Source organism: Cavia porcellus, unplaced genomic scaffold (genome assembly GCF_034190915.1).
Source record: "Cavia porcellus strain 051 isolate PalLab524CR breed Dunkin Hartley unplaced genomic scaffold, mCavPor4.1 scaffold_28, whole genome shotgun sequence".
Classification (NCBI taxonomy): Eukaryota; Metazoa; Chordata; class Mammalia; order Rodentia; family Caviidae; genus Cavia; species Cavia porcellus.
Window position 1 is genome coordinate 29,834,265 of NW_026947511.1, and position 12,355 is coordinate 29,846,619.

Consider the following 12,355-nt stretch of genomic DNA (forward strand, 5'->3'; position numbering starts at 1 on the left):
GCTTTGTAGGACCCTGACTGTCCCTTCCTTCAGCCTCTCAAGTGTGTCGATCTACAGGTAGGAAGCTGAGGCTCCAGAGTGTTAAAGTACCGATCTGTAACCAGTAGGTGACAAGGCCCAGGTTCACACTGGGATTGTAACCAGCTCTCTCTAGTTCTCAGGTCTTTGTTTTGCAGCAGCAAAGATTGAAGCCCGCCAAATAGCAAGCAGTGAGGGAGGGGGAATGGCCAGTGGTAGGAAGAGTAAAGAAAAGAGATGCCCTCTTGTCAGGGAGGGATGTTTAAGACCACTCGGCCTTCTCTACAGTTTCTGAGACCAGAGCAGCGACAGAAAGCAGGGGTGCTCCTGGCTGCAGGTAGGCCTTTGATGTCCGGAAAGGAAGCCGCTTCATTAGCATTTCACCTCCCCCAAGGTCTTCCTTTTGGTTAGGCCCTGTTCTTTCCCTTGCCTTCCCTTAGGCCCTGCTAGTGGGTTTGCATTACTCAACTCCTCCGGTATGTGAGCTATTCAGGACCTGGTCCTATCTGCACAGCTTCCTTTATTTTCTGGCTTCAGGATGTGCCTGACCCAGCGCCCTGGTTCCTCTCGCTGCAGTAAACTGCCCACCATCTCTATAAGCTTTCAAGTCGAGTTTTACCTTCATTCCTGTGCGTCCCTTGAGTCCGATCAGGCCAACACTGCTGCCAGGCCAGTCATTCTCATGGCAGCCTCCTCTGGTCACTCTGTGCTCCTTATTTAACGGGACTGCCGTGGCTGCGGCCTGGTTATCAGCTGCCCAGCTCCCTCTGCTGTGTCCCAGTGTGGACACTCCAGCCCAGACAGAAAGGTGTCCCCAGTCCCCTCTAGGCTCTCGGCAGCCTCCTACCTGCTCTCCGTGCTCCCAGGTTGTTATTCTTCCCAACCCTTTCCCCCAAGCCGGGTCCTCCCCACCTTCCAGGCCCCACTCTTCCTCCTGGGACCTTTGGCCAGTCCCGCTCAGTGGCCTCTGCTAGCTTGATCATCGTGAGCAGGAGTCCATCACCACCTTCTCAGGAAGTCTGTCCAGTGGACAAAGAGAGGGAAGCCTGTTTAGGGACCCACAAGGCTACAAATAAAACCTGAATCAAAAGGCCTTGGCTCAAGGAGATATGTGCTAGAGCAAAGCTGGGGTTCCCCACAGGAGCAAAGGGAAGACCCGAAGGAAACGGTGAACTTCGGAGTATCTGGGACCAAACACTGCGGTGCTGTGGGGTGTGACATCTGTGCCCCCTGGATGTGGGGCTTGGTACCCCTGGAGCCAAGAGATGTATACCGAGTCATCCCGCAGTCATTCAACACATATGTGAGCCTTCTGTGTGCTGGGCCGTTCATTTTTCTAGAGACTGGGGATGTGAGTGTGCACAGTGTCCCGCCTGCCGTGGGGGACACGAGCAATAGACAAGTGTAGGGTGTGACAGGGAAAGAGGTCCAGGAGTGGAATGGAGACTGCGTCTCAGAGACAGTCGTCCCTCAGTATCTGCAGGGACAGCAGGTTCCAGGATACTCTGGATACCGAAACTCCAGGGGGCTCAGTCTCTCATACAAAGTGGTGAAATATTCGTTTTGTTTTTGATAGAACTGTGGGGTGGAGGAGGACCAACGGTGGCTGAAAAGATAAGAAATATAAATGACCTTTATTTTGGAAATGTGGGGAGAGACACCCCCGACCCCCTGGGGTGCAGCATCTCCACCCCAGGGCCGGCGATCTCTCCGTGGAACACATGGAGTGGGGACCTATATGTAGCTTCGGCTTGAGGTGGAACCTAAGGGGGGCATTAGAGATGCACAGGTAGCCCATTGGTCTTAGTTTGGTGCCAGAGGTAGAGTCCTAAGGGAGGGGGAGATAGGAGCTCCTTGGCTTTACCGGCTACAGTATCCGGCCTGGGCCAAAACCCTTTCAGTTTTCTGTACCCAGAATTGAACTCAGGACCTTGTGCTTGCCAGGCAGGCACAGTGCCACTGAGCTGTATCCCCAGGCTCTTATATTTATATATATACACACGCGTATATGTAACTTATACACAACTGCCTATACCTTATTGATTTTAAATACATTTTTATTTTTAATTAGCACATATTAATTGTACACGTTTAGGGGATACATTGTGACATTTCAGTATGTGTACACAACGTGTAATGGTCAGGTCAATCAGCATACCCATCTCTCAGACATCTATCATTCTTTTTTAATGGAAACTTCAAATTCTCTGCTATCTAACTTGAAGCACAGTGGTACCACAGTTCATAAACTTGATTGTTTTGTTTCCTTTTTGTTTTGGCACCGGGATTGAACTCATGACCTTGCTTGTGTTACTGAGCTAAATCTCCGGCCCGTAAACTTGATTCTTTCTATGATTCTGGGACCAAATCGAACTGGATTAGAACCAATCCAGTTTCCCTATAGGCTCAGCGCTGAACCTAATGGAGGGTGAAAGGAATTGCCGTTTTGTCGTGACTTCTGTCAACATCGGGAACCCCCTGCTGCGCCCAGCATCACTCCTCCCCCCACCTGCACCCTGTACCTGCCCCCCCCGTTCCCTCCCCCACCCCTCCCCCCATGCTTCCCAGGTCCCAGAAGCCACAGCTCCATTTTCCACATCTTTGGGATCAACTTTTCAGTTTCCACATGGACATGAGGTCAGGCCATGTTTGGATCTCTGGTGTTTCCTCAGGTGACGGAACTTCCTCCGTTTTTCTCTGGGATTTTCTTTTTTTTTTTTTTTTTTTTTTGAGACAGGGTCTCACTATGCAGTTCAGGCTGGCCTTGAGCTCACTTTGTAGCCCAGGCTGGTCTCGAACTTGCACTGATCCTCCTGCCTCAGCCTCCCGAGTGCTGGGATTACAGGCATGAGCCACCACACCCGGCTTTTATTTGCTGGGATTATTAGTCAGCAAATAATGGCTCCTGCTTGCTTCCCCTCATCTCTAGATTACGAATAATATAGTATAACTGGGAGGTCAGCAGTCGTCCTTCTGAATTGTGTAGAGAATAATGCCAAGGGAAGGTGTCTCTATCTGTGCAGTACAGATTTAGTATTTTCAAAATGTGGTTGGTTGAGTCCACCTATGGAGGACTGCACACTGTTCATGGAGAGCCCATGCAAAGATGGCATTTAAATAAAGGTCTGAACTAGATGAGGGAGAGGGCAGGCAAATATCTGCAAGGAGGGGGCTGGGGGTTTAGCTCAGCGGCATAAGCGCCTGCCTTGCAAGCAGGCAGTTGTGAGTTCGATCCCCGGTACCAATAAAAATGAAAAAGACAAAAAAAAAAAAATATCTGCAAGGAGATGTGTCAGACAGAGGAAGCAACATAGGCAAAGGCCCTGTGGCCAGCACACCCTTGGTGTTTAAGTTTTGCAAAGAGACCAGCATGACCCTGGCAGTGTTAGTGAGGAGGGAATAGTGGGAGCGGAGCTCAGAGTGGTGGTTCGTTTACTCCTTACTAAAGACTGCCTCATTCCCTAAGATCAAAAATTTCAGCAAAGGATGCGTGTGTTCATCTTTGTTAAAGCGCCCATTCCTGTCCTAGTCCTCTTGGGCCACAGTGGTGGGGTCAAAAAGAATATGGTGGCCCCAGGACACACCCCAGGGCTAATGTGAGGAGTGGTGAGAACAGGAGGGGCTGTCCCAGCACTGGAGCATCCAGGCAGCACAGAGCAGCTCAGCACAGACCCCGAGGGACCCCATGCCGTGGACTGCAGGAGTCTTCCGAAAATGCGGTCAACGGCCACTGCTGTTGCAGGGGTGATCCGGCCTGCAGATCAACAAGTTTAGAACTCCTGGAGGAGAAACGGGGATTAAATAAAAGACATGGGGGAGACAAAAAGAGACGAAGGCAAGTTGATGTTAACCCAATCAAGCCTCCGGTTTATTTAGAAAATAATCACACCTTTTATAGGCTAAGGGCGGGAGCTGGGACAGGAAGAGGTTAAACAGATGAATACAACAGGGTTACCATCACATCCGGATAAGTGACGTAAGCAGAAGAGGATTATGGTTAATGTAGGCAGATGCAGTGCCCATAGGAGAGAGAGAGAGAGACATCTAGGCAGCAATGCCTGTCACTCGGCTCCCTACATCTCCTCCCTTTTTATATTATTTAATTAAGAGTATGGCAGGCCCTGTGAGGACAGCGTCTGTCTTAGGTCAAGGACCTCATTGTATGAGCCCAACCAGGCCTTACCCGTCATGGGCTTGCAGAACAGCAGTTGGTCCTGTGCCTGTCTTAGGTGGCCGTTGGAATTAACATGCATGTCCTAGTTGCCCGTCTCTGACTGCCTGTCCATTGCTCCAGGGCAGTTAGGCTGCATCATCATATGGGCCACTTGTGGGAATTCCTTCCCGGTAGGTTTGTTGATCTGTTATCTCTAGCTGATGGTAGTGTACCTGAATGGGCTTTGCCATAAATGTGTCTATCTGGTTATTAATGAACATCATAATCCTCTGAAAAATACAAGACTCACAGAAATGAGAAACAATAGGTCAGTTAGGGGACCCAAAAGTGGGACTAGGTAAGGGAAAAACTCCCCCCCCCAAAATCAAGGAGAAGGGGTTGACAGTCATTTGTTGGTGTCTCTGTATGAAGTCATTTTTTTGTGTCTTGGAGCGTGTCTTGTATAACACTGGATGTAGTCTATTTGGCTGGCGTATGTTCCTCCAGATCGAGAAGAGCCTCTTCCACAGTCATGGGGTTTTGTGCATGGCTGTCAGCAGTTGCAGTCTGTTTGGCAGGGGTTAAAATCCACCATGGGTGTGGTGTGGCTCAAGAAGGCTGGTTAAGCAGCATAAGGCTCTAGGGAGATGTGTCACCTGTAAGAGAACACAGGGGATTGTGCCTCAGGAAATAACATTTTTCCTGGGTGTTATATGGGGTCTTTGAAGAACTGTCTACTTGTTTTATGAGGCGTTTAGGTAGCCATCTAGCTTCTCTATCTTGTTGAGAGTAAACACACACTGAACCTCGTCCCCAGATAAGGACTGGATCAGGGCCATTTTACACATTGGTTAGTGGGTCTCTCCATAAAACAGATGCAAACCGTGTTTGAGTCTGAGTATGCCAAAACCGAGATGCTGCGGAGCAGCCTGAAGCATCCAGGGTCAGAAAATTTAAAATGAAAAGAGCATGTGAAAGGACATTTCTAGGGGACCCCTGGGTGGGGTACCATGTCTCCCTTTTTATTTTATCTATGGTGAATTTAAGGGAACGATGCGCACGTTTAACAATGTCTTGTCCCTGAGGATTATAAGGTATACCTGTAGTGTGGAGGATATTAAGGCTCTTGCAAAATTGAGCAAAGGAGGTACTGGTATAGCCAGGGCCATTATCGGTCTTGAGCTGTTGAGGACATCCCAGAACTGAGAAGGCTGACAGCATATGGGCTATAATGTGTCTAGCAGCTTCTCCAGTCTGGAGAGTGGCAAAAATGAAGCCACTATAAGTGTCAATAATGACATGTATATATTTTAGATTGCCGAACTCATTGAAATGGGTAACATCCATTTGCCATAAGGCGTTAGGAATTAAACCTCTAGGGTTGACTCCTAGGTGTTGAACAGGTGAGTGGATAGCACAAGATGGGCAATTTTTTATAATTTGTCTGGCTTGCTCACGGGTAATTTTGTAGAGAAGGCGGAGGGTGTGAGCATTGAGGTGATGTAGCTGGTGGGCTTGTTGGGCCTCAGACACCTTGGAGTCCTGAGCCATAAAAACCTGTGTTCGTATAGCAACATCAGCCAAATGATTTCTTTGGGCAAGAGGCCCTGGGAGGTTGGAATGAGCTCGCAGATGACCGATAAAGAACTTATGACGGCGAAGCCGTATGAAGCATTGTAATTGTTTGAACAGATTTGCAGCTGGGGAAGCATGACATATAATAGCAACAGTCTCTAATAATGGAACAGACTGAGCAAGGTAAGCACTGTCAGTATACAAATTAAATGGTTGGTCAGAGTAAGCAGCAAAAGCTGCAAGAATAGCTTTTAACTCTGCTAATTGTGCAGAGGAAGTATCTGCCTGGAGGGTAGAAACATTGTCTTGAGATACATAAGCAGCTCTTCCAGAGGATGAGCCATCAGTGAATAAAACCAGGGCACCCGGAAGGGGTTGTGAAGCTGTGACTTTAGGGAATATAAATGAGTGACGATTAGCAAAGTCAACTAGCTTATTTGGAGGGTAATGATTGTCAATAGTCCCTGAATAGGAAGCTAAGGCAATAGGCCACACTTTAGTACTCTGAAGTAGCCAATCTATTTGGTCTTTTGTAAAAGGTTGAATGATAATGTCTGGTTTTTTGCCAAAGTAACATTTTCCCTGCTTTTTACCCTGGATTATTAGGTCCGAGACAGCTTGGAAATAAGGCAAAAGTGTTTTTTTTGGAGAGACTGGTAAATGGACCCACATGAGGGGAGCTTGTTGCCAGAACACTGCTGTAGGGCAAAGCTTTGTATTAAAAATGAGAAACTGTAAAGGCTCATTGTAGTCTATAAAGGAAACAGTTTGTTGAGCAATAGCCTCTTCTATTTTATTGAGCGCTCTCCTGGCATCAGGTGTAAGCTCTCGGGGGGAAGTTGGATCTATGTCTCCCCGAAGCAGTGTATAAAGGGGCTGTAAATCATGTTTAGTTAGTTTTAAAAATGGTATGAGCCAATTAATATCTCCCAATAGTTTTTGGAAGTCATGAAGTGTTCTGAGGCCATCAAGCCTCAGTTGGGGCCTTATAGAGAGTATTTGAGTGCCACATAATTGAAAACCCAAGTAAGTATATGGATCAGTAAGCTGTACTTTATCAGGGGCTATTTGAAGTCCAGCCTCTTGTAAGGCAACCTGTAAGTCTTGGTAGCACCTTAGGGTTTGGTTTTGATCATCTCCTGCCAAGAGGATATCGTCTATGTAATGAATAATATAGATATGTGGCCAATGATCTCTGACTGACTGTATTGTAGTGGCTATAAAAGACTGGCATAGTGTTGGGGAGTTGGCCATACCTTGTGGCAAAACCCTCTATTGAAATCTCTGTATAGGGGCTTTAAAATTAATTGATGGGAGACTGAAGGCAAAACGCTTTTGGTCCTTTGGATGTAAAGGAATAGAGAAAAAGCAATCTTTAAGATCTATGACAATTTTAAAAAATCCTAAAGGAATGACATTGTGTGAGGGGAGGCCTGGCTGTAGGGGCCCCATTAAGACCATTGTCTTATTTATCGCCCTAAGGTCTTGTAGCAGCCTCCACTTTTCTGACCTTTTTTGGATAACAAAGATAGGTGTGTTTTAAGGGGAATTACTAGGAACAATGTGGCCTGCATCTAACTGGTCCTGTACCAGCTGCTGTGCGGCTGCAAGCTTTTTAGAGTTAAGGTTGTTTTTAAAGGCTTATATGAATCCCCAATTTGCCATGGAGGCACAGGGAGTGGTGGGCTGCCATCCTGGGACCTGTTGATCATGTCAACAGGTGGAAGTGGTGGCAGATCACCATGTATAAGGACCTCTAACAGGCCATCATTCTCTGCATCTGAGAAATCAGAGGCTTTAGATTTTTTTGAGGACGGTTTTGAGGTAGATTTAAGGGAGTTGCGCAAGGCAGCCTCACCCAGTGCAACTGTCTCCTCAACCTGAGGGTCTGCATGCCTCTGGGCAAGCAGCTCAGAAATTAAATTCTAATATGTAAAGGTGGTCACAGGAACCTTTTCTGGACCGAAAACTCTATAATAATCTTTTAAAACATCTCTTACTGTATTCTACCTCTTGGTATCTATAGAACCCTCTAGGGGGAACCAAGGGCAAACCTTATGAATAAACTGAAAATACTGTAATAATTTTTGTTTTTTAACCCTTATCTCTCTTGTCTTTAATGCCTTTATAAGGCCTCCGACGAACAGTTTATGTTCGCTCAATACTTGACCCATGTCGGGAAAGGGAAATGGGGTTGCCGTTTACTCACCGTGACTCGGGCAGGACGTCGGGTAGTCGTCTGCGCAGGTCTCGGCACTTGATTTAATGTCCTGTTGTTTTAAGCTTTAATCCTTGATTTAGTTTACTCATTCCTCGGCCGAGGTCTCTGGTTTAATTTGCTTTCACTTTTGGTTTAAGCCGGCTGTCTCTCGAACGGCTCCCTCGTTAACTTCTCCGTGCCAGGGGCCCCACGTTGGGCGCCACTTGATCCGGCCTGCAGATCAACAAGTTTAGAACTCCTGGAGGAGAAACGGGGATTAAATAAAAGACATGGGGGAGACAAAAAGAGACGAAGGCAAGTTGATGTTAACCCAATCAAGCCTCCGGTTTATTTAGAAAATAATCACACCTTTTATAGGCTAAGGGCGGGAGCTGGGACAGGAAGAGGTTAAACAGATGAATACAACAGGGTTACCATCACATCCGGATAAGTGACATAAGCAGAAGAGGATTATGGTTAATGTAGGCAGACGCAGTGCCCATAGGAGAGAGAGAGAGAGACATCTAGGCAACAATGCCTGTCACTCGGCTCCCTACACAGGGGCTCAGGACCTGGCTTCACAGAACTCCCCTGGGAGTGGTTCCACTAACAGCTAAAAGCCGGACACCCTGTGAATGGAGCAAAGCTCCAGGCAGGGACTCGGAGTCAGAACAGTGCTCTCCCCAGCGGACCCCAGAGATAGCACCCAAACCCCAGTGCACCCCGGGGGGCTGGATGATCTGAGAGGAGACAGGGAGAAGCATGTGTGTGGACAACCATGGAGCAGTCGCCAGGAAGGCGGCTTCTTGGGTTGCCATTTCCATGGGCAGTGCCTGGCTGATGTGATGTCAGAGATCTCAAGGTTAACAGTGGAACCCTGGGGGGGGTGGTGGAAGGACCTGGAGAGCTTGGTGCTGCCTGCCTGCTCCCCCATCTCCCCCAGAACCGTGGGAGGAGCAGAGGCCACACTGCGCAGGGCTGCAGGGGCCATCGACAGCTGGATGTCTTCATGGAGGATGAGCAAGACACGTGTGTCTGTGGGGAAGCACAGATTTAGACAGGAGGGAGGGGACGCGTGGCGGAGGAAGGAAGGGGCCTCCGCTGCACCTCCCTGCCTCAAGGAATTGGGAATAACTGCGTGACTGGTTCTCCTTCAGCTGAAAGCCACTGACGCAGACGAGGGCGAGTTCGGACGCGTGTGGTACCGCATCCTCCATGGTGAGTGGCGCCCTGGCGGGGAGGGCCCAGCCTGCTCCCCTGGCCCAGCAGAGCTTTGAGTCACTGCCAGGGTTCCGGTGAGGAAGCCGAAGAAGCCCCAAGCACTGTACACGGGCTCAGGGCCAGGAAGGAAAGGGGAATTCTTGGATTATTTGGAGCAAATTGAATTTGTTCTAAGTGAGGGTGTCCCAGTACCCCACCCCGTACCACAGTGCCCCCCAAAGCCATCAGCCTGACTGAGGGGGCCTTGGATCCAGGGATTTGCTCTTATTGGTCCAACTAGAATCAAGTGCCCATCTGTGAGCCAATCCCTGTAGCCAGAAAAGAGAATCTATTCATCTGCCCACTTCTAGAGCCCTAGAGACAGGCAAAGTCACCCCACATAAACTACAGAGATGAGGAATAGAGAGTGAAACCCAAAGGAGAAGTGTGGGGAGTGGGCACCAGGCCAGCCCAGAAATGCTCACTAAATCCAGGCCTCCCCTACTCACAGAGAACCTAGTTTGGTTCTCTTAGCATACTGCCCCGACCCATCCAGGAAGATTGCAGGGGATCTGAGACCAGCATGGGTACATAGACCCTTTCTCAAAAACCAGCCAGATAAATGAAAATCACAGTGCCCAGATACCCCTGCCAGCCCAAGGCAGTGTGAGGTCCAGGTCTTCTGACCATGGTGGGGCACAGCCCAGCTCTCAAGACCCCTAACAGGTTCAGCATCTCAGGGGCCCTCCTGTTGCAGACCTCACCTATGTCCCTTCACACAGGTAACCATGGCAACCACTTCCGGATCCATGTCAGCAGCGGGCTCCTGATGCGAGGCCCCCGGCCCCTGGACCGAGAGAGGAATTCATCCCACGTTTTGACGGTGGAGGCCTATAACCACGACCTGGGCCCCATGCGCAGCTCCGTCAGGGTGAGCGGGCCAAGGTCACAGCTGGACCTGAGGTGCTACCAGTTGGGGTTGGGTTAGGGGCAGAGCCACCCTGGTTTAGGTGCTGAGTGGCATCTGGGCTAGGGGTTTAGTGAGCTTGAAATCTCAGGCTCGTGATTTGGCTCTGAGCCTCAGTTTCTCCAGCTGTGGAAGACCAGAGACCCCCGACATCTGTCCTGGAGGAAAGAAGTGTCTCTAGCATTCAAACCTTTTTATCCACATAGCTCCCTAGGATTGTCACCAGTCAGGTCCAGGGAGGTCCCCTAAAGCAGAGATGGGAACTTCATGGGATAGGTTGCAGGCTTGCCAACTTTTGTCACAGAAAATTTTTCAAGTTGCCTTAGTGAGAGGTATAGAGAGGTTTATTGGGCAGAATTTTAAAGTACACACCCAGAGACAATAGAGTGTGGGTCTTGAAAGAGTGCTACCGTTTATCCTGGAGCTGGATGAATTAGTGTAGTCTTGGGTCCTCTTCAATAAGTGATCTAGGCATGTGCTATCATATACATGCCTGTAATCTCAGCAATTGGGAGGCTGAGGCAGTGAGTCACAAGTTCAAGGCCAACCTGGACTATATAGTGAGCTCAAGGCCAGCCTGTACTACATAGCAAAGCTCAGTTCGAGAATAAAACAAAACAAAACAAAAAGATGAGTGATCTCAGATGTGTATTCCTGATTGTCGGATTACCCATCAGAAGGCCACATTAGAGGACAAACCACTGCGTGTGTGTGAAGCTGAGAACTGCTGCCCACTCTCTGTGGGAGGAAGGACGGTTTACAGGCGAAGAGCACAGGCCCCGCCTTGATTGACTCTGCCTTAGATCTTTAGGAAATCCTTTGGGAATGAGTTTCCTAGAAAAGAAAAAACTTGAGAAGCTTTTCATATGAAGCTACATACATTCTTTAAATTATGACTTTATTGGTCTCCTTTCTACCTATCTTTATTTTTTGCTATCCTACCTTATGGTGAGCTGAGGAGATCTCACAGAGATGACTTTGGAGGTATAGATGCCAGCCTCGGGCTACAGATGAGGAAACTGAGGCACAGAGAGGCTGCTAGCAATAGAACCAGGACTTGAGGCTGCATCTCCTGAACCCAAGATTCAAGTCCAATACTCTTCCCATTGCAAATACTTTTATTGAAATGTTCCCATCTCCACTGCCAGCTGTCCAATCAGATCAAATGTTCTCTCTCTCTCCCCACCCCACCTCTGAGTGCCTGAAATCAAATCCAACTTCACTTTCCTAAATGATCAGAAACAGATACTCCCACTGGCGTGGCTGAAAAGCACAGCGCCCCTCGCGGCCACCCCTCCGCACCCCGGGACACTCTCAGAGGCTCACAGCCCCTTCCCCTGCAGCCTGGAAGTGAGTCAGACCCGCACGTCACCCGGGAGTAGGAGGAGGCTGTAGGAAAGGCGCAGAGAGCAGGCTGGGGCTTTACCCAGAGCTGTGGCGTGGGACGGAATCAGCTGTTCTTATCAGCTCATCTCAACCCATTTCCCCAGACTGGAAACGGTGAGTGGAAGCCTACCTGGCCCCCACACCACGCGTCACATCCCTCGGGGGTGTGCTGGGACAGGTGACTCAGCCTAACTGGGCGGCCTGGGGTGGACGGCGAGAACCTGCTCTCCCTACAGCTGCCCTGAGCAGCAAGCAACGTCTGCCCAGGTGTGCGTGACAGGCAGAAGAGGAATCGGGTTCTGCAGAGCGGGTGACAGAGGGCGACACCAGCACCTGCCCCCACCCGAGTCCTATGCAGCCGATTCCTCACACCCTGCCCATCAGGGCGCCCCCTTCAGGCCACAGAGGGGCTGACACCTGCTAACAGCAGCCACCTTCCCGTCCCTCCTGGAAGCAGCAGCCACCCATGTCCAGGGTCTGCTCTTGTCAATCAGTGCCTTGGCATCGCTGCTGCAAACTATGTTTAGCCACCAACCTTCTTTTAAAAGTGATTGCTATTCAGTATTCCGGAGTCCCCTGCAAACCAGATCAAACCCAGCTGGGCCACGCCATGTCACACCTTCTCAGCACCCCACCCCCTTCTTTGCCCCGAGGATGGGAAACCCTCACAGAACACTGTGCCAGGAATTGCCCTGCGTGCTGCCTGCACTTAGTCAGCCCTCTTTAACCACGCTGAGTTGGCTCTGTTGTTATACTATTTTACACATGAGGAGAGTAAGACCAGAAGGTCACCCAGCAGTAAAGGTAGTGACATGTTTGTTCTAACCAGTATGCTGCACTAGCCACTGAGGTACAC

The 12,355-nt window shown here is 49.4% G+C and overlaps 1 protein-coding gene across 12 annotated transcripts in view; it reads left to right on the top strand.

The window, feature by feature from the left end:
- Positions 1-12,355, top strand: part of Cdh23 (cadherin related 23) — a 374,671-nt gene that overhangs the window by 283,832 nt on the left and 78,484 nt on the right. For 11 of the 12 annotated variants that reach the window (XM_063238627.1, XM_063238629.1, XM_063238628.1 and 8 more), the window contains 2 exons: positions 9,104-9,164; positions 9,929-10,077. In XM_063238627.1, the coding sequence (XP_063094697.1) occupies positions 9,104-9,164; positions 9,929-10,077 (210 nt within the window). Of the gene's footprint in view, positions 1-9,103; positions 9,165-9,928; positions 10,078-11,365; positions 11,614-12,355 lie in introns of those variants that run through there. The other variant, XM_063238632.1, reaches the window with a different exon arrangement.